Below are 22,256 nucleotides of genomic sequence, written 5' to 3'. Positions count from 1 at the left end.
CTGCAGATTGAGTGCACTTGGTATGGTTTGACTGGAATCTGAAAATGACTGCTGTCCATTTACGGGTCTGGTGCAGCAGCAGCAAAGACATGCAAATTGAGCAGAAAGGGTTAGCCCTTGTCTTGCTTCCAGTTCCAGTGACTGCTGTATCATCGGTTTACATATCATGCTAATCCCTGTCTATAACGAAACATCAGCCATGTAATGTAGTACACAAACGTTCATTCTAAATTTTTATTTACAATGCTTTTACAAGTCAGTTAAAAAAGCTACAGATATTGTGAAGCATAACTACATAAGTAAGATACAATTCCTGGATTTGGATTTTCACATTTTCACTGTAAGTTATTCTGTGACCCAAAGGAATTAAACATTTGTATTATTGGATGAAACCTCGTTAATAAAAGAATAGTTGTGTTCGTTTTTATTTCAATATTGATGAACCAGGAAAAGCAGAGAGGTGATATCCCAAGGTATGCTAAGGCTCTCCAAAGCTCCACCAACCCTTCGTCCCTCCCAGGGTTCTTTGGCTATGCTTCACATTTGATGTCAGGCACTGTCTGTGCAGCAGCTTGTCTGGGATCCTTGCAACTGCTGTCATGGTCTCCATGCCAGTTTTTGCTGCCCTGGTGATAAAGGGCATCAGGGTTTTGCCGGAGTATTGAGCGCACCAGCTGTTTCCCAAGCAACCTGTTACTGATCATCTTATTAAAAGTTTGTTGGTTAACGCGGTAGTAATAGAGGAAATCTGCAATCATCAGGATGAGGACCAACAAACCATAAAGCACAATCCCAAGAAAAGGCAAAGGGCTCCTATGTGGACAGACAGGAGGTGAAAGAGAATCTCAGTTAGAACATTCTTTTCACTTCCTAACTTCTAGAATTTTCTTATTCTAGAATTTAAACAAATACAACATGACCTATGCATGGATTTAGAGCACAGTTTGATTTTGACCCTATTGCAAATGACCGCTCATTGTACTGTCTCAATGTTGTTTTTGGCAGGGTAATTACTGGGACTAAGGTTCACATTTTCTCCCCTCCTCCTTCAAATAGGACCCCAGTGACCTCCATCAATAGGTAGATGAATTTAAGCAATACAGTAGTATATTTTATACTATTATTATTATTATTATTTATTGCATTTGTACCCCACATTTTCCCACCTTTTTGCGGGTTCAGTGTGGCTTACAATTCGTTATGAAAACTGGAAGTACATTTTGTTACAGCTCAGTTATGGATTACATTATGAAGCGTTTTGAGAGACAAGTTTTGTAACAAGGAATATAATAATGGAAAAGATCATTGAGACATTGGAAGGAAAGAACGGGAAACTAAAAGGGGCGATACTAAACATTGAAAAATACTAGTCACAAATATTATTGTCTTGTAACCCACTTTGAGGGGCATAATCGAAAGGGACGCCCAAGTTTTGCTGAGGACGTCCTTGCAAAACGTCCTGATGGAGGGACGGGGAAACCTGTATTATCGAAACAAGATGGACGTCCATCTTTCGTTTCGATAACACAGTCGGTGACACCCAAATCTTGAAATTTAGGTCGTCCTTAGAGATGGTCGTCCCTAGACTTGGTCGTTTCTGATTTTCGGTGATAATGGAAACCAAGGACGCCCATCTCAGAAACGACCAAATGCAAGCCCTATGGTCGTGGGAGGAGCCAACATTCGTAGTGCATTGGTCTCCCTGACATGCCAGGACACCAACCGGGCACCCTAGGAGGCACTGCAGTGGACTTCATAAATTGCTCCTAGGTACATAGCTCCCTTACCTTGTGTGCTGAGCCCCCCAAACAAACCCCCCAAAACCCACAACTGTACACCACTACCATAGCCCTTAAGGGTGAAAGGGGGCACCTAAATGTGGGTACAGTGGGCCTGGGTCTGCCTGCCTGAAGTGCACTGCACCCACTAAAACTGCTGTGATGGACCACAAAATATTTTTAAAGATTTTTTTGCGGGAGAGAGGGGGTTAGTGACTACTGGGGGAGTAAGGGGAGGTCATCCCCGATTCTCTCCGGTGGTCATCTGGTCAGTTCGGGCACCTTTTTGTGCCTTGGTCATAAGAAAAACAGGACCAGGTAAAGTCATCCAAGTGCTCATCAGGGATGCCCTTTTTGTCCCATTATGGGTCGAGGACGTCCATGTGTTAGGCATGCCCAAGTCCCGCCTTTGCTATGCCTCCGACACTCTCCCGTGAACTTTGGTTGTCCCTGCGACGGAAAGCAGTTGGGGACGTCCAAAATCGGCTTTCAATTATACTGATTTGGACGACCCTACTACTACTACTACTTATCATTTCTGTAGCGCTAAGGACGCCCATCTTCTGATTTCTGTCGAAAGATGGGCGACCTTCTCTTTCGAAAATGAGCCTGTTTGTGGTGCTTAGTGAGCAGGCAGAATATCACATCCAATAAAAGAAGTAGCAGTTCATGATATCAAATATTATGATGCAGACCCTAAGCATTTTTCCCATTGATATAAAACAGAGAACATAAGCATTGCCATACTGGGACAGACCAAAGGTTCATCAAGCCCAGTATCCTGTTTTCCAGCTGTGGCCATTCCAGGTTACAAGTATGGTAGTACCTGGCAAGATCCCATAAATAGATTTTCTGCTGCTTACCTAGAAATAAGCAGTGGATTTTCCCAAGTCCATCTTAATAATTGGTTATGGACCTTTCTTTTAGGAAATTATCCAAACCTTTTTTAAACGCTGCTAAGCTAACTGTTTTTACCACATTCTGTGGCAACAAATTTTAGAGTTTAATTACACGTTGCGTGAATAAATATTTTCTCCAGTTTGTTTTAAATGTACTACTTAGTAGCTTCATTGCGTTCTCCCAAGTATTTTTGGAAAGAGTCAACAAGCAATTTACGTCTACCCGTTCCATTCCACTTACTATGTTATAGACCTCTATCATTTCTCCCCTCAGCTGTTTCTTCAAGCTGAGGAGCCCCAGCCGCTTTAGACTTTCCTCATAGGGAAGCCATCCCATCCCCTTTATCATTTTCGCTGCCCTTCTCTGTACCTTTTCTAATTCCACTATATATATTTTTTTAGATGCGGTATTTGAGGTGTGCTCGCAACATGGAGTGATACAATGGCATTAGACTGGATGGGTCATATGGCCTTTATCTGCCGTCATGTTTCTATGTTTCTACTCTTGCTAATTTTCAGAAGGACTAGCAAATGAATAATTGTGAAAATCCCCTAATGGTTCAGTACCTGTGTACGGATGTGGCAAGGATATCTGACAGATTCATCTTCATGATAATCTCAAATTCCATTTGGTTGCAGCAGTATTTCAGGGAGTTGTTTCCCTGTCGACAGCAGTATATTTGTTCAGGTGGGTCGCTCAAACGGGGGCAGTAGAAGCCAGAGTGATAGCGCTCGTTTTGTCCTGCATAGCCCTCACACATCCGGTAGTTGAAAGAGAAAGCTTTAGGAATAATAAAAAATGAAAGCAAAACAGTTTTCCATTACATTTACTGTACTAATACAGGTGTACATGCGCTGTTCATACATAAATCTGGAGCCAATCACAACGTACACAATCTTTGTATATTTCCAAACAAAGTTGAATACCTGAACAGAAGAAAAGCACAAGAGTCCTCAAGAACTGGTGTGAGGAACAATCTTTATTCACACAGACCCGACACGGGCTGTGATATGGCGAAGTTGCCTGTGTCAGGGGTCAGTTTTAATGTTGTTTTCACACATATAAATCAGACGTACTCTATCAGGTACAAGAATACAAAATTGTCTACAGGAATCTGCTAGGTTTTCCAGACTGCAATCGAGCCTAGCAGAACTCCTGTACCTGTTTGCATGTGGACTAACTTAATACTTTTTTGATTAGCTTTCGAAGGTAACCCAGATTCTTCAGATTGGAAAATCTGGGTTACCTTCAAATGATAATTAAAAAATGTATTAAGTTAGTCCAAGAAAAATGGTATCATCTTATTTTTTTTTCTATGTTTTGATTTATTTCTATTTATTACCTTTAAAAGTGGACTAACATGGCTACCACACCACTTTACTCATGTGATATGAAAAACTAAAAAAAAGTATATCAGTGGTGTAGCCACGAGTGGGCCCGGCTAGGCAGTGGCTCATTCACTTTGGCTCAGGCCCACCCAGCAACGGCACACCCTTGCTGTAACTGGTAGGGATCTCCAAGCCCTGCCAGCTGAAGATTTCCCTTTGAAGATACTCATAACTCCTTTCTGCCAAGCTTAGCGGTCAGTGGCAGCACTCCTGAGCTGCTGACTCAGGAAAGAACTGAGCACGTGTGAAGCACTCGTGTAGGCAGCTGCTGACCGCCAAGCTTGGCAGAAAGGAGTACCTTTGGAGGAGGTCTTCAGCTGGTGGAACTTGGGATCCCTGCTAGCAGGGCCAAGTGCGGGGCCCTATGCAGACCAATTTGGTGGGGCCCCATCATAACCGGCCTACCACAGCCCCGCCCCCACCCTAGCTCTGCCCCCACCCTAGCTCCACCCCATTGATAAGATTATTCCATTTTTAGAACATTTTTTTATTTACGAAATTTCAAATACAGACAAATGAAGCTAAACTTGTACAAAAAAACCTGATTGAAATAATAAGCACAATGCTATCATGAAACCTCCCCTCCCCAGAAATTATTCAGTTCAAGTCCACTACAATTAGTAGCGGGCCCAAGCCGGGGGTGGATGCCACACCGGTGGTGGCTGGAGTGGAGTGGCCGAGCCGCGGGAATGGGGATCATCTCAGGCGACTAAGGCGAGCAGCGGTGGAGGTCGGAGCGGAGGCACGAGCGAGGCAGAATTGAGGCGCTGCGTGGGGCCCCCTTAGGCGTGCCGTGCGGGGCCCCCTTAGGCGCGGGGCCCTATGCGGTCGCCTTGGTCGCCTCTGCCTAAGACCGGCCCTGCCTGCTAGCTAATGTATTTAGATTTTGAGGCGTGAGGGGTCAAAGAGAACATTGCATACCTGCCCATTTTGTCCATAGACTCGCCCAAAATTTGCCCTCTGGGTGCCACTGAAGTAGACGTGCCAGAGGAGGTATGTAAGATGAAAGCGAATTGAAAGAAATTGGGAAAATAAAAGGTATGGCAACTCAGCTTTAAATTAAAAAGAAACAAAGGTAAATCATATTTAGGATGCATAAATCCAAAGTCCAAATATCTTTCTTGGCAGTCAACAACCAGCAGTTACTAAACAAGAAAGAGAACTGGGGTCATCCTCTCTGATGACCTCAAGGTAGTCAGCCAGTGTGACAAAGCAGTTGCAAAAGCTGAGACATAAAGAGAGGTGTCACTAGGAGAAAAAGGGAAGTCATAGAACCTCTGCACAGGTCTCAGGTGAGACCACACTGGGGTACTAGGTTCAGTTCTCAATGCCACATCTACAAACGGACATTGAAAAAAATTAAAAGAATGCACCAAAATGGTGCATGGCCTGTGCTATCAGCCAAGAGGTACTCTATAGAAGAAAGAATGGGAATGAATATCCAGCGGACTTCAGTAAAGTTCCAGATGAAAGAATTTTCCATAGAATTAAAAGTTTAGGGAAGTAGAAAAGAAGTGGACTTCTGGAATAGACATCCAGCAGAGTTCATAGGAGCTAAAACAGTAATGAAAGCTAAGCAAAAAGATAAAATAACACTAATTCCAGCACAATAGATAGGTACAAATAGGTGGACTCCATGGACCAAATAGTTCTTTTCTGCCAGACTCTTCAATTACCTAGTCCTTAGTGGAGCGCATGATCTGGTGCGGGAGGTAATGGTGCTGGGGCCACTTGATAACAGTGATCATAATATGATCAGATTTGATATTAGCTTTTAAATAAGTATACATAGGAAATCAAATACATTAGCGTTTAACTTTAAAAAAGGAGACTATGATAAAATGAGAAGAACAGTGGAAAAAAAAACTTAGAGGAGCGGCTGTGAGGGTCAAAAATTTACATCAGGCATGGATGCTGTTCAAAAACACCATCCTGGAAGCCCAGGCCAAATATATTCCGCATATTAAAAAAGGAGGACGGAAGACCAAACGACAGCTGGCGTGGTTAAAAAGTGAGGTGAAGGAAGCTATTTGAGCTAAAAGAAAATCCTTCAGAAAATGGAAGAAGGAACCAACTGAAAATAATAAGAAACAGCATAAGGAATGTCAAGTCAAATGCAAAGCGCTGATAAGGAAAGCTAAGAGGAACTTAAAACAACAAAAAAGATTGCATTGGAGGCAAAAACACATAGTAAAAATTTTTTTTAGGTATATTAAAAGCAGGAAGCCTGCAAAAGAATCGGTTGGACTGCTAGATGACCGAGGAGGAAAATGGGTGATCAGGGAAGACAAAGCCATAGCGGAGAGATTAAATGAATTATTTGCTTGGTCTTCACCGAGGAAGATTTGGGTGAGATACTGGTGCCAGAAATGGTATTCGAAGCTGGCGAGGCGGAGAAACTGAATGAATTCTCTATAAACCTGGAGGATGTAATGGGGCACTTCTACAAATTGAAGAGTAGCAAATCTCCTGAACCGGATGGTATTCATCCCAGAGTACTGATAGAACTGAAAAATTAACTTGCGGAGCTATTGTTAGTAATATGTAATTTATCCTTAAAAGTGAGCGTGGTACCGGAAGATTGAAGGGTGGCCAATGTAATGCCGATTTTTTAAAAAGGTTCCAGAGGAGATCCGGGAAATTATAGACGGGTGAGTCTGACATCGGTGCCCGGCAAAATGGTAGAGACTATTATAAAGAACAAAATTACAGAGCATATTCAAAAGCATGGATTAATGAGACAAAGAGGGGCATAATCAAAAGGGACGTCCTCATTTCAATTTGGATGACCTCGCAAAACGTTCCCATCCAGGGGCGGGGAAACCCATATTTTCTAAACAAGATGGACGTCCATCTTTTGTTTCGATAATATGGTAAGGGACGCCCAAATCCTGAAATTTGGTCTTCCTTAGAGATGGTCGTCCCTAGACTTGGTCGTTTCTGATTTTCGGAGATAATCGAAACCAAGGACATCCATGTCAGACCAAATGCAAGCCATTTGATCATGGGAGGAGCTAGCATGTGTAGTGCACTGGTCCCCCTGACATGCCAGGACACCAACCGGGCACCCTAGGGGGCACTGCAGTGGACTTCAAAAATTGCTCCCAGATGCATACCTCCTTTACCTTGTGTGCTGAGCCCCCCAAAACCCACTACCCACAACTGTACACCAATACCATAGACCTTATGGGTGAAGGGGGGCACCTACATGTGGGTACAGTGGGTTTTCGGGGAGGGGGTTGGAGGGCTCCCATTTACCACCACAAGTGTAACAGGTAGGGGGGATGGACCTGGGTCCACCTGCCTGAAGTGCACTGCACCCACTAAAAACTGCTCCAGGGACCTGCATACTGCTGTCATGGAGCTGGGTATGACATTTCAGGCTGGCATAGAGGCTGGAAAAAATATATATATATTTTTTAGGGTGGGAGGGGGTTGGTGACCACTTGGGGAGTAAGGGGAGGTGATCCCCAATTCCCTTCGGTGGTCCTCTGGTCATTTGGGGCACTTTTTGGAGGCTTAGTCCTAAAAATAAATGGACCAAGTGAAGCTGGCCAAGTGCTCATCAGAGCCAGACTTCTTTTTTCCATTATTGGCCGAAGCCGGCCATCTCTTAACCGCGTCCCTGACCCGCCTTCGGTATACTGCCGACATGCCCCCTTGAACTTTCGCCGACTCAGCGACGGAAAGCAGTTGAAGCTGGCCAAAATCGGCTTTCGATTATACCGATTTGGCTGGGTTTAGGAGATGGCCGGCCATCTCCTGATTTGTGTCGGAAGAATGCCGGCCTTCTTGTTCGAAAATAAGCAGGATTGTATATCTGGATTTTCAGAAGGCGTTTGACAAAGAACCTCATGAAAGACTCCAGAGGAAATTGGAGATTCATGGGGTAGGAGATAGTGTTCTACTGTGGATTAAAAACTGGTTAAAAGATCGAAAACAGAGAGTAGGGTTAAATGGTCAGTATTCTCAATGGAGAAGGGTAGTTAGTGGAGTTCCCCAGGGGTCTGTGCTGTGACCACTGCTTTTTAACATATTTATACATGACCTAGAGATGGGAGTAACTAGTGAGGTAATTAAATTTGCTGATGACACAAAGTTATTCAAAGTCGTTAAATCATGGGAAGATTGTGAAAAATTACAAGAGGACCTTATGAGACTGGGCGTCTAAATGGCAGATGACATTTAATGTGAGCAAGTGCTAAGTGATGCATGTAGGAAAGAGGAACCCAAATTACAGCTACGTCATGCAAGGTTCCATGTTAGGAGTCACAGACTAAGAAAAGGATCTAGTTGTCGTCGTTGATGATACGTTGAAACCTTCTGCTCAGTGTGCTGATGCGGCTAAGAAAGCAAATAGAATGTTAGGTATTATTAGGAAAGGAATTGAAAACAAAAATAAGGCCATTATAATGCCTTTGTATCGCTCCATGGCGACCGCAGCTTGAATATTATGTTCAATTCTGGTCGCCGCGTCTCAAAAACGTTATAGTGGAATTAGAAAAGGTGCAGAGAAGGGCGATGAAAATGGTAAAGGGGATGGGACAACTATGAGGAAAGGCTAAAGTGGCTAGGGCTCTTCATCTTGGAGAAAAGGCGGCTGAGGGGAGATGAGTGGAGTTGAACGGGTAGAAGTGAAGCGTCTGTTTACGCTTTCCAAAAATACTAGGACTAGGGGGCATGCGATGAAGCTACAATGTAGTAAATTTAAAACGAATCGGAGAAAAAAGTTTTCTTCACTCAATATGTAATTAAACTCTGGAATTCGTAACCAGAGAATGTGGTAAAGGCAGATAGCTTAGCGGAGTTTTAAAAAGGTTTGGACGGCTTCCTAAAGGAAAAGTCCATAGACCATTATTAAATGGACTTGGGGAAAATCCACTATTTCTGGGATAAGCAGTATAAAATGTTTTGCACTTTTTTGGGATCTTGCCAGGTATTTGTAACCTGGATTGGCCACTGTTGGAAACAGAATGTTGGGCTTGATGGACCTTTGGTCTGTCCCAGTATGGCAACACTTATGTACTTATAATGTTTCCACAATCGTCATATTTACACATCAGAAACAGGCATTCATATATGTCTCTGTATAAACATGTATACCCACATGCAGAACATTTCATAGACATATACACATGCCATTTGCACACATCAGCAGTGTCTCGACCCAGAAACATGCCTTATGCAACATACCCCCCTAGTGCTCTTGCTCCACCCACTGAATCGCAGCCAAGCAGGGGAGGCAATGGACGGGGCCCAATTTTGGCACCCCGCCTCCCTTGTGCCCTGTGTGGCTGCAAGGCCTGCACAAAGCTCACTGCGTCCATGACATATGGACAGTTTATTTTAGCTGTGTTAATAAACTTGAAATATTAAATATTTAAATGCTGTTGAAATTTGAAACTGCAAATTTAAAGACATTTCTCAGCTAGTAACCCATAAATTACCCAACAAGTCTGCATATTTTAGACTTACAAGGACTTTCACGCACACTCATTTATCTAGTCCCACACAAACTACACATGTCCTATATACATATACACACAGAAATGCGTGCGGATATTATCTGTGCACAGGCAAGGAAAGGGGACAACGGAAAGAAAAGTAGCTAGAGAAATGAGGGTGATGCACTGGGGAAAAAGAGGGAGGGCAGGAGGGTCTTACCTTTCCGAAAGGAAAGAAGCAGGAACACAGCTGAGAGGAACAGCTTCACTGAACAAGTCTGTTTCATCTTCTTAGGCCATCTGATCACAGGACATCACTTGCACTGACACTAGAACGGGAAGAGATAAAAGACAAGAAACCACACACACTCCATTATCTCTTTCATCCATTATTTGTGACAATAAGCAGGCTTTAAAAGCTATTAAGGTCTACCTCATGAGTATAAAACATTTTTATTATTCCTGTTCAACGGGTTCCTTTTAGACAAAAAGAACTTCATTTGTAAGAATAGTTCTTCGTGAAGCTTTTTTTCTGCTAGAGCTAGTTAGGCATTTAGACTATGGTACCATAATACATCTTTCTACTACAGTTTTGTTTTTGTTATGTTTTGTGTGGTTGTATGTTTTTTTTTTAATTGAATTATATGTGTGATCATTTTTGTAAGCTGCTTAGTGGTAAGTGGGATAAGAGTGTTTAAATAAATGAATAAATCTTCTTGTCACAGTCTTGTTGGCTAAGATGACCAGTCACTTAAAACCACAGTTAGTTCTTTACAGAAAGTTTTTTTTGAGGGGGTATATATTTTTTTGTTACGTTTGTACCCTGCGCTTTCCCACTCATGGCAGGCTCAATGCGGCTTACATGGGGCAATGGAAGGTTAAGTGACTTACCCAGAGTCACAAGGAGCCACCACCCTAACTAGGCCACTCCTCCACTGTTGCTACTATTTGAGATTCTACATGGAATGTTGCTATTCCACTAGCAACATTCCATGTAGAAGTCGGCCCTTGCAGATCACCAATGTGGCCGCGCAGGCTTCTGCTTCTGTGAGTCTGATGTCCTGCACGTGCAGGACGTCAGACTCACAGAAACAGAAGCCTGCGCAGCCTTCTACATGGAATGTTGCTAGTGGAATAGCAACATTCCATGTAGAGTCTCCAATAGTAGCAACATTCCATGTAGAATCTCCAATAGTATCTATTTTATTTTTGTTACATTTGTACCCTGCGCTTTCCCACTCATGGCAGGCTCAATGCGGCTTACATGGGGCAATGGAGGGTTAAGTGACTTGCCCAGAGTCACAAGGAGCAGCCTGTGCCTGAAGTGGGAATCGAACTCAGTTCCCCAATATTGTACAACTAACTCCATATATTCAAACAGTAGAAAAAAAAAAATAAAACAAAGAAAAACAAAAACAAATCTACTGTGTATTATGAAACTTATATATGTATACCCTTCCAGTTTTATTAATGGTGGAGAAGAGGACCTCATTGACTATCCAAAACTTTGTAAAAGAAAGAAAAATATCACCATAATAGGTCCAGGAAACCTTCACCCAAAGATATATATGTTAAAAAACACCATTCTACTCTTAATATACTTTCATGCAGAATAATTCAATAATAATATTATGGAGAGCATACTTCTGAAGAGTTTCAGAATACGCAGCAAAATTTAAGAAGCCTTCAGTCTTTGGGCATTATACAATTGACAAATTCCAATGAGCACAGTTCTCATCTGCTTTAGAAAAAAATCATCCACTCCCGACAAGGACCACTTGTTTCGCCAATTATGGCTACCTCAGGGAATGCACTCATTAGTGTTGCATATAGGCTCCAACTGTACCCCATCTTCTTACATCTGGCTATTGACTGGACACTACAGAGACCTTCTGGTCCTGGGGCTAAATCATTCTGTAACAATTGTTTAACAAGGTTTGCTCCTGCAGTGGCTGTCATTCACACTCTCTGTACTGAGCATATCCCCTCCATGGCACATCTCTGTCCAACTGACCAAGACATACAAATCCATGGTCATCTAATAGCTCTCACTGATCTGTGGCACTACAGTGCAATTCCCATCACCAGGGCACTTCTTGGCTCTTAGCTGCACCCTTCTAGACTAGTACAGGAGTACAATTTTCCACCAAGGTGCCATTATTATTAAATGATTATTATTAGGATTTATTTACCACCTTTTTGAAGGAATTCACTCAAGGCGGCGTACAGTAAGAATGGATCAAACATGAGCAATAGACAATTACAGCAATAAAAATATTCAAAAACAATACACAGTATGGCATGGTATACTATTTACAATGTCAACACAATACGTAATAGAACATTATAATTGATAGCGAAGGGTAAAGCAAAGATGTAACATATAGAAGGGTAAGAAAGTAGGAAGAGTTAGAAAGTAAGGTGATTGATTTAAAGAAAGTTGCACATGAGATCAGAGAAATGGTTAAATGATATCTCAGCTAGGGTAGGAGTGGATAAACTTGTCCTGCTGCAGTATATGCAGGCCGAGTCACTCCTTGAGTGTATGAATGAGACTAACTAGTTAGTTACTTCTTTCATTAAAGGCCTGGTTGAAGAGCTAAGCTTTATATTACTACCAGATAGTCACAGTTATTTGTTGACACATATAGAACACAGTTAATCTTACAGTCTAAAACAGAAAAACAGACAACACTGCCAAAACCAGGTTGTTGTTTTTTTGAGGGGGTACTTGGGGGTACTGAGTACCGGCACCTTTTCCATTGTCTGCTAAAATTGACCCATGGACCCCAAGTTTTAAATGAAAGAGCTCAGGCTCTACACACCAATTCTGCCTTGTCATAGGTTCTGTGACTGGTTGCAGGGGGCCTGGCTATTGTGGGGTGGGTCCCTCAGTGATCACCCTGAAGAGTGGCCTGGCATTTGAGTACCGGCACCTTTTTTCCTAGAAAAACGCACTTGCCAAAACATATAGGAGGGGGAGGGGAATTAATACAGCAGGACAAAGCTAGGATAGTGGGTGGAGTCCAACTGAAGATGAGGTCTGCCCATCCAAATATCACCAGCAGGTTAAGAGCCACCGCTTTCTCTGAAACCAAACATTAGATGATATACAGGCTTATTTTCGAAACTGATCGCCGGCCATTTCCCGACATAAAATCGGGAGACGGCCGGCGATTTCTCAAAAGTGGCGAAATCAGTATCATCGAAAGCGGCTTTTTGACAGCATCGCCGCTTTCCCGTCGCCTTGCCGCCGAAAGCTCAAGGGGGCGTGTCAGCGGCGTAGCGAAGGCGGGACATGGGCGGGCATGGGTGTGGCTACCAAATGGCTGGCTTTCGCGGATAATGGACAAAAAAAAGCGGCGTTAAGCAGTATTTTGCCGGGTTTACTTGGGCCTTTTATTTTCACGACCAAGCCTCAAAAAGGTGCCCCAACTCACCAGATGACCACTGGAGAGAATGGGGGATGACCTCCCCGTACTCCCCCAGTGGTCACCAACCCCCTCCCACACTAAAAAAGCCTCAAATGTCATACCCAGCTCCCTGACAGCAGTATGCATGTCCCTGGAGCAGTTTTTAATGGGTGCAGTGCACTTCAGGCAGGCAGACCCACGTCCACCCCCCCCCCCTACCTGTTACACTTGTGGTGGTAAATGTTAAGCCCTCCAAACCCCCCCAAAACCCACTGTACCCACATGTAGGTGCCCCCCTTCACCCATAAGGGCTATGGTAATGGTGTAGAGTTGTGGAGAGTGGGTTTGGGGGGGATTTGGGGAGCTCAGCACCCAAGGTAAGGGAGCTATGCACCTGGGAGCTTTTTTTGTATTTTAAAAACATTTTTAGAAGTGCCCCCTAAGCTGCTCGGTTGGTGTCCTGGCATGTCAGGGGGACCAGTGCACTACAAATGCTGGCTCTTCCCATGACCAAATGCCTTGGATTTCGCCGGGTTTGAGATGGCCGGCATTTTTTTCCATTATCGCTGAAAAACAAAACCGGCGATCTCAAACCCGGTGAACTCTGGTATTTGGCCGGGCTAAACCATATTATCGGAAAAAAAGATGGCCGGCCATCTGTTTCGATAATACGGTTCCGGACAGCTGTTGCGCCACCGGCAAACTATTTCGCCAGCGACGTTCGATTATACCCCTGATAGTAACATAGTAAATGACAGCAGATAAAGACCTATACGGTCCATCCAGTCTGCCCAAAAAGATAAACTAATTTTACATGGTATGTAATACTTTGTATGTATACCCGAGTTTGATTTGTCCTTGCTATTCTCAGGGCACAGACCGTAGAAGTCTGCCCAGCACTGTTCTTGTACTAAAAGTTCGGAAGCTAACGTCAAAGCCATAGGCGCCGACTCCGTTGGTGCTGTGGGTGCTCGAGTACCCCCAATATTTTCAAACCTGCCCTCCTTGCTTTCCTGCCACCCAGCCAGCGCTTAAAACTCATTTACCTGACTGAACAGCAGTGAAAGAAGCAGAGTACAGCCGGCTCCGTCTTCAGCTTTCTCCTTCCCTCTCAGCACCCCACCCTTGCGTAAACAGGAAATGAAGGCGGGACCACAGCTGAGCGGGAAGGAGAAAGCTGAAGACGGAGCTGGCTGTACTCTGCTTCTTTCACTGCCATTCAGTCAGGTAAAATAGTTTTAAGAGGTAGGGCAGGGAAGAGGGGAGAAATCACTGAACATGGATGCAGGGCAGGGGAGAGAGGAGAGTTGCTGGACATGGATGGAGGGGAGGGCAGGGGAGAGATGAGAGTTGCTGTACATGGATGCACGGGAAGGCAGGAGAAATGCTGGACATGAATGGAAGAGAGGAAAGACAGGAAGGAGATGCACATGGACGGAGGGGAGAGAGGAGAAATGCTGGACATGGAGTGGAGGAAAGACAGGAAGATGCACATGGAGGGGAGAGGAGAAATGCTGGACATGGAGTGGAGGAAAGACAGGAAGTAGATGCACATGGAGGGGAGAGGAGAAATGCTGGACATGGATGGAGGGAAGGGAGGACAGGAGGAAATGTACATGGATGGCAGGGAGAGAGGAGAAATGCTGGACATGGATGGAGGGGAGGGAAGACAGGAGGAGATGCACATGGATGGAGGGGAGAGAGGAGAAATGCTGGACATGGACAGAGGAGAGGGAAGACAGGAGGAGATGAACATGGATGGAGGGGCGGAAAGAGGAAAAATGGTGGACGTGGATGGAGGAGAGGGAAGAGAGAGGAAGGAGTTGCATATGGATGGAGGAGAGTGAAGAAAGAGGAAGGAGATGCATACTGACAGAGATGAGGGAAAGGGAAAAGAGGAGAAAAACTACACATGGATGGAGAAAATAGATGCTGGATGGAAAGAGGGAAGAGAGGGGGCAGACGCTGGATGGAAAGGAGAGAAAGAGGGGTCAGATGCTGGATGGAAAGGGGGAAGAGAGGGGGCAGATGGGGGGTAGACGCTGGATGGAAAGGGGGGAAAGTTAAAGATTGAGGAAAGAAGAAACAAGAGACTGGGACCAACACAATTAGAAACAGTAAACGGCCAGACCACAAAGGTAGGAAAAAATGAATTTTATTTTTAGTTTAGGATAAAGTAGTGTGGTAGCTGTGTTAATAAATACAGAAAATGGAAGTAATGTTTACTGGACTAATTTTAATACATTTTTGACTAATGTTTGGAGACCAAACCCTCCTTTCTTGTGTCAGAACAGAATACCATAACAGCAGTATACTGTCCTGCCCTGAGGAAAGAGGTTTTGGCCTTTGAAAGCTAATTGAAAAATGTATTTAGTCCACTAAAATTATATCATATTTTCTATTTTTTGTTTTATTTGTATTTGTTAACGTATAGTATAGTGATTGAAATATGTTAGTTTTTGAAATTTGCATCTCTTTATATTTGCACAGTACAGGGGACTGAGGGGTGGGACTGTTCAGAGAAGAAGTCCTGGTGCAGGTTGCAGGCAGCCTATGAGCGGTGCTGCCACTCAGGGCCGGTCTTAAGGCGAGGCGACCGAGGCGGCTGCATAGGGCCCCGCGCTCAGAGGGGCCCCGCGCGCGCCTCAGGTCGCCCCGCCCGCTCGAGCTCCAGTCCGTCCGTCCGTCCTTCCGTCCTCCCTCCCTCCCTCCCAACGAATCCGATGCACGACGACGACGGCGGCGTGGAGGGGGCGGTCCCCCCCCCCCCCCCGATGCCAGCGGGAGGGGGGGGTGCTCCGAGTTGCTGCTCTCCTTTCTCCTGCCTTTAAAAACGCAATTTGGAAGCGCCGAAAGTGACAGGCAGCGCCTCGCGTCTGCCCGCCCTGCTACTAAAATCTGTTCGACGTCATTGGGCCTTCCCACATTGAGTCCCACCCTCCTCTGAGGTAACTTCCAATTACCGCGAGGGCGGGCGGGACTCAATGTGGGGAAGGCCCGAACGACATCGAAGAGATTTTAGTAGCAGGGCAGACGCGAGGCGCTGCCTGTCACTGTCTCTCTGGCGCTTCCAAATTGTTTTTTTAAAGGCAGTGAGGGTGGTGGGCGGCAGAATGGAGCTCAGCTGGTAGGTGGGTCGGGGAGGGGGGAGGGACTCAGATGGGAGAAAGGGTGGGGGGTGGGGGTTCTCAGATGGGAAAAGGGTGGGAGGGTCGGGGTTCTCAAATGGGAAGGTGGAGGGGGTGGGGAGGGGGATGGTTGAAGGGGACTGGGGTTGGGGAGGGGATTCTCGGATGGGAGAAGAGGACAGGTGGGGAGGGGACTGGGGTTCTTGAATGGGAGGGGTATTCACGGATGGGAGAAGGGGGTGGGGAGGGGGTTATTGGATGGTTGAAGGGGACTGGGGTTGGGGAGGGGATCACGAATGGGAGAAGGGGCGGGAAGGGGGTTCTTGGATGGTTGAAGGGGACGGGTGGGGAGGGGACTGGGGTTCTTGGATGGGAGAAGGGGACTGTCACTGGGGTCTGAGAAGGAGCCATATGGGGCCTGGGGCTGGTGGGAAAATGGGGCATGCGTGGGTCAGGTGGGAGAATGGTTCTGAAAAGGGGGCCCTAATACAAGGCATGTGGATGAAGGGGGCTGGAACTGGGGGCTGAAAAGGAGGGTAGGTGGGATAAGGGGGCTAGTACTGGGACTGGAGGCTGAAACTGGGGACTGGGGGCTGAAAAGGGGACAGGGAGAAGTGGCTGGGGGGCTGAAGCTCGGGACTGGTGGGATAGTGGGGCTGCAACTGGGGGCTGAAAAAAGGGGCGGAGAGAGGGGCAGATCCTGGATGGGGGAGCGAGAGGGAGGGCAAACCCTGGATGGATGACAGAGGGAGGGCAAATGGTGGATTGAAGGGGCAGAGAGAGAGAGGGCTGATAGTGGATGGAAGGGATAGAAAGGGCAGACAGTGAATGGATGGGGGGGAGAGAGAGGGCAGACAGGGGCAGATGGTGGATGGATCATGGAAGGGGCAGAGATAGAGGGCAGGTGTGGATGGAAGAGCAGGGAGAGAGGGCAGACATTGGATGGAGGGGACAGCAGAGAGGGCAGACACTGGATGGCAGAGAGAGACCGAAGACAGATGCTGGATGGAAGGAAGACAGTGAAAAGAAGATGAGGAAAGGAGAAACCTGAGACAACAAACTGTAAATAAAATATATATTTTTATTTTTTTGCTTTAGGATAAAGTAGTATTGTAGATGTGTTAATAAATGTTTATAATATAGAACATGTAAACAAGGTAATCTTTTGATTGGACTAATTTTAATACATTTTTAATACATTTTGTCTAACTTTCGGAGAACAAAACCCCCTTCCTCAGGTCAGGATAGGATACTGTAACAGTACTATACTATATTGACCTGAGGAAGGATGTTTTGGCCTCTGAAAGCTAAATCTATTAGTCCAATAAAATGGTATTATTTTATTTTCTATATTTGTTTTATTTCTATTTGTTAATTTGAAAAAGTGGTGATTGGTATTTGTTAGGTTTTTTTTTTTTTCAAATTTACATCTGCTGTCTTTATATTTTGCACAGTACTAGGGGACATTTTCTGTTTCTGTGGTGTTGCATTGTATGCAGAGTCTGGCATCTTGGGGGTTCAGTTTAATTTTTGTCTAAATAGAACGTTTTAATATTACTACTTATTATATAGTGGATTAGGGTGTATCTGTGTTTATGAAAAAGACATGGCTTTCACTTGGCATTGACTGTGCAGGATCGACGACGATCTGTACTATTCTGTCTGGTTTCATTTTACAATAGGTGAATTGATGCTCTAGTGCTCACTGTAGTGTTTTAAGATGTTTTCCTTTTCTTTGTGTGATTTAGTAGAAATGGCTGGTATGGTAGAATTGCTCTATAGGTCCTGAGTGTTTTGTATTCTCGGCATACCTAGTACTGGATTTTGGAGGGGGATGTTAAAAAATGACTGGGAGGGAGGCCCTGGAGCTGGAGGCCTTGGAGCTCGGAGGGAGCGGTCTGGGAGCTTGGAGGGAGGGGTGGCCGGCCCTGGAGCTAGGGAGGGGGCCCCATCAAATTGGTCTGCATAGGGCCCCGCACTTGCTAAGACCGGCCCTGCTGCCACTACCCAGGTGAAGACTGCAGTAGACAGAATTTTAAGGTATTGGGGGGGGGGGGGGGGGGGGGGACGCACTGCTTGTAAAAAAAAAAAAATTTTCAGCACCCCCAATCATTTTGAAAAGTTAGCTCCTATGGTCAAAGCCCCTTAAACTTTACGCTCCAGCCCATCCATATCTATTCAGTTACGATCAGGGCGTAGACCTTAGAAGTTTGCCCAGCACTGATATCTCAGATGTGTGGCTTACTGGCCTCTAATGCAATGTAGACAGATGTAAAAACTGTATAAATTGCAAGATTTTGCATATCCAGCTAGAAATCTGTCTCTAAGGAGTCAATAATTAAGTCAATTAACATAGAAGTTAGGAAATACTGAGACTGATATTTAAAAGCACTTATGCAGTTGGCAGCAAGGCTGATCACATAAGTGCTTTATTTGTTTATTTATTTTGTTACAGAAAAGTGTTTTTATTTGGATTTTGCTCACACTTTTTTCAGTAGTAGCTCAATGTGAGTTACATTCAGGTACACTGGGTATTTCCCTGTCCCTGGAGAGCTCATAATCTAATGCTCCAGTTTTCTAAGCAGCACTAGCAGCTGTCCATGTGCTAGTGCCAACACGGCCATTCACTTTGAATGGGCCATGTTGGCACTAACGCATGGACAGCCACTAACGCTGCTTCATAAACAGACCCTTAAGGGATCCTTTTACTAAGGTGCACCTAAACGTGGCCTGTGCTGGTGTAGGCACGTGTTCTGGACACGTGCAAGTCCATTTTCAGTGCGCCTTGAAAAAAGGTGCTTTTTTGTGGCCAAAACTGGATGTGCGGCAAAATTAAAACGAGCGCACGTCCATTTTCGGCCTGAGACCTTACCGCCATCCATTGACTTAGAGGTAAGGTCTCACGTACTACCCGTGCGGTAAGTGTCAGCGTGCATAAACTGCCAATTACTGACAGGTAAGCACCATGTGGTATAAAATATTCTCTACTGTGTGTTTTGGAAGTGCGTCAAGAACGGAATTACTGCCCGGAGTACGCGTTAGCCGGGCAGTAGTTCCAATTTGATGCGTGTTAGACACGCATAGGCGCCTACACGCCTTTGTAAGAGGGGCCCCTAAGTTTGTACCTGAGGCAACAGAGGTTTAAGTGACTTGCCTAAGGTCACAAGAGCTGCAGTGGGATTTGAACAGGGCACCTCTGGATGGCAAGACTGGTGCTGTAACCACTAGGCCGCTCCTGGGTCATTTGTACGAATCATTATGGACATTATAGGGGTCCTTTTACTAACATGCATTAAGATTTGAAATTAACATGCAAGAAAATCCCACGTTAAGCCTCATTAACTGCAAATCTACTGCAACGCTTTTAAGGGCATTTTTTAAAAAATTCAGGTTGCACCCTAATGATGTCACTATTGCACAGTACCTGCTAGGAGCACCTAGTTAGGAGACACTAAGAGGGGAATAATCAAACAGCGCCGGCGAAATAGATTGCCAGCGATCTATTTTGGCGGCGGCGCCGCAAACAACTGGCCGGAACCGTATTATCGAAAAAGATGGCCGGCCATCTTTTCTTTCAATAATACGGTTTGGACCGGCCAAATGCCAGAGTTCGCCGGGTTTGAGATGGCCGCTTTTGTGATACTTGCTCCTCACATACTACATCGCCTCACTTAGACGATGCAAAGGATTTTATTCTACGGCTTAACTGTGGCTAGATGTGAGATCATAGAGGTCTGGAAAGGCAGCACAGGCTCCAGCATTAGTGGCTTGGAGACATAGGTTGCGCTATCTCTTGCTGATGGAAAGTCTGACAGCTATTAAGCTTGGCACGGAGCAGCTTTCCGATCATTCCTGAACTCCTCTGACAGTATTTGGATTCCTGTTGATGTACTTAGCTAACTTCTTTTTGCCCCGTACAGTGTGTGTCTTCTGTATCTCAGGAGGGGTGGGGGTGGGAATGACAAGAAGGTGTTTTGTAGAGGTTCTATTTTTTCTGTCTATAATGCTCTTGCTTGTGTGTGTTTTAAGAATGTCCTTTGAGCAACTGCTAAAATCCTTCTTGCTGAAAAAAAAAATCTTCAATAAATGTTTATATTGAAAGAAAAAAAAAAATAATTGCATTATGAGCAGGGTTCTAGGCAAGACTGCCTTCTGCAGTGCCCACCATCCCTACTAGAGGTAAGAGGTTCTAGTGCAACTTCTTTCACCACTTTTTTGTTTATTTTTGTGAAGGCATTTAAGGTGCCCCAAGTTGCCTAGTTTATGTTATAATCTAATGTCTGAAAAAGGCCTGATTATATTTAGATATGAGTAGTTTATTAGCTTTTAGACACATAAGACTTAACTGCCCATTGTCAGCCATATTTTTCTCTTTAATAACAATTCCTTGCACTTTAAGAGGACTGCTAACACTATTCTATAAAATAACTTTATTGGCAGTTATCCCCCTTGTCATTCTAGATATCTTTGTTCATAACTGAATGTTCAGGGGTTTTTTTTATTAAACACGGTGAAAACAGTACAATCTGCAAATCAGTATTCATTAGGTTATTCCAAAGCAAAACGAACTTCTACACCTATATAAAGTTATATATTTTCTCCCTCCGCCCCTCCCCTTCCCCCTCTGCTCTCCCATTCAGTTTTTTTTTTTTTTTTTAGGAAGACGCTTTAGCAGTAATAACAATAGGCTAAGTAATCAGAATGCAACAGGGGTAGTGTTGTTGTACTAACCTTTGTTACAACCACCCTGAAGCATCATTGCACTAACACACACGTATAGAGCTTCAAGAGAATCCACATAATGGAAGCCTTAGGAAACGGAAGATTTTAAAACAGAGCAGCCCAACCTTAGTAAAAAGTGCAGGTCTCTTAAGAAGTAAAAGTAACCAAAAAAGACACACGTAAGAACAAAAAAAAAAAAAATAGAAGCAATATTAGTAAAACAATATGAGCAGACCGGTACTGCTGCTTTAAATGGGAAAAAAAGACACTCAAAAGCAAAGATTAAAAAGTACAATAGTGCATGCTGTATCAGAGATGCCAAGTTCCCAGGTCCAGGCTGGAGACTTTTTGTCCTGTCCTCAAAGCATTGTGGGATTTGTAGTGCCTGCCTCTGCCAATTGCAATCAGTACTGCAAATCCCATATTGGAACCAGGATGTGCTTGCAGGTCAGTATCCTACAATATCCAGCCTGGAACCAGGTAAATTGGCGTGTGTGTGTGTGCCTGGCTGAGGCACTTGTTTATCATTCACTCACTCACCTGTGCTCTTGAGGAACTAGCCCTCTGGTCCGGCGCTTTCTTGTTATTTCGTTCTTATTTTCGGATGCTGTAGCATTAACTCCTTCTAGGTCGGGGTGGCAGAACCTTGACTTGCCTGAACTTCGCCAGCAGCACCTGTACCCATCCAAGCCCGAAGCCCTCGTCTGTGTGTGAATATACATATCCAAGGAGCATTCACAGTTTAATTAAATAGTCGCTTTATCAGAACGACGTTACTTTTCTACGATTTTTAATTCTCCCCTATTAAGAAGGGAAATTAAAAGATTGCATTTAAAAATAAAATAAATTAACATGTTACCTAGTGAACTTCTGTGCAGATAATCTGCTCCAGATGGGACTCGGATCCACCTGCCCCCAACCCTAAGAGATGATGGAGCTAGGTAAAAACCGGATCCTCCCGTCTGCCGGTACGGTCTCTAGCCTAGTGGCTGATGGATCTTCCGGTTCATGCTGATTCCCGGCGGTGATGTTTCAGCCTCTCGGTCCCTTTTTTTTGTCTGTTTGTTCTTTTCCCCCCTAGCTCAGTGTAGCGGTTGCCACAAGTTGTCTGCATGCCTGAATATTTCTTAATGGGCAGAAGAGTTATTTACATGTTAGTGCTAGGCGTGGGGCCCCGTGTGGTCCTGTTCCCCGGGGCTCTGCACAGGTACCGACCTGTTTGTTTGTGAGCTGCAGGGAGGTGAGGCTGCATCTCTCTCTGCCTCGACGATCATCAGACACTACAGAAAAGTTCGTTTTGGGTTTTTTTTTTAATTTGTGTCCTATTCACCTGCGACTTAATAACACCCGATTTTAAATGGGATTCGTCTGTTGGTATAATTGCTATTTACTGCTTATATCTCCTTGATAGGACTCCTTTGGGAAAACGCACAGGGGAGCATTTAAATCCCAGGCTTCCATTAGATAATACCAGTCACCACAA

The 22,256-nt window shown here is 44.7% G+C and overlaps 1 protein-coding gene across 3 annotated transcripts; it reads right to left on the bottom strand.

Annotated features, from left to right (window-relative positions):
• Positions 1 to 252: 252 nt before the first annotated feature.
• On the bottom strand, positions 253 to 22,014 carry LOC115459856 (protein shisa-like-1a). 3 transcript variants are annotated; one of them, XM_030189661.1, is made up of 4 exons: positions 21,633 to 22,014; positions 9,731 to 9,839; positions 3,245 to 3,458; positions 253 to 813 (listed from the first exon to the last, which is right to left on the bottom strand). In XM_030189661.1, the coding sequence occupies exons 2-4, from the start codon at positions 9,795 to 9,797 to the stop codon at positions 531 to 533; spliced, it is 564 nt and encodes a 187-aa protein (XP_030045521.1). In that variant the 5' UTR covers positions 9,798 to 9,839; positions 21,633 to 22,014; the 3' UTR covers positions 253 to 530. The 3 variants fall into 3 exon arrangements, with proteins under 3 accessions (XP_030045521.1, XP_030045520.1, XP_030045519.1); XM_030189660.1 differs by lacking the exon at positions 21,633 to 22,014 and adding an exon at positions 21,314 to 21,386; XM_030189659.1 differs by lacking the exon at positions 21,633 to 22,014 and adding an exon at positions 20,783 to 21,095.
• Positions 22,015 to 22,256: the final 242 nt, after the last annotated feature.

Source organism: Microcaecilia unicolor, chromosome 1 (genome assembly GCF_901765095.1).
Source record: "Microcaecilia unicolor chromosome 1, aMicUni1.1, whole genome shotgun sequence".
In the NCBI taxonomy this organism is placed as follows: Eukaryota; Metazoa; Chordata; class Amphibia; order Gymnophiona; family Siphonopidae; genus Microcaecilia; species Microcaecilia unicolor.
This window is presented reverse-complemented; position numbering and strand designations above follow the sequence as displayed.

What these genes read in the sequence shown, in the direction of transcription:
- LOC115459856 (XM_030189661.1), bottom strand. Translation starts at nt 9,797, where the DNA reads ATGAAACAGACTTGTTCAGTGAAGCTGTTCCTCTCAGCTGTGTTCCTG. An exon ending in GCTTCTTTCCTTTCGGAAAG is followed by an intron (nt 3,459 to 9,730) that starts GTAAGACCCTCC and finishes TTATTCCTAAAG; the next exon opens with CTTTCTCTTTCAACTACCGG. An exon ending in CTTGCCACATCCGTACACAG is followed by an intron (nt 814 to 3,244) that starts GTACTGAACCAT and finishes CTGTCCACATAG; the next exon opens with GAGCCCTTTGCCTTTTCTTG.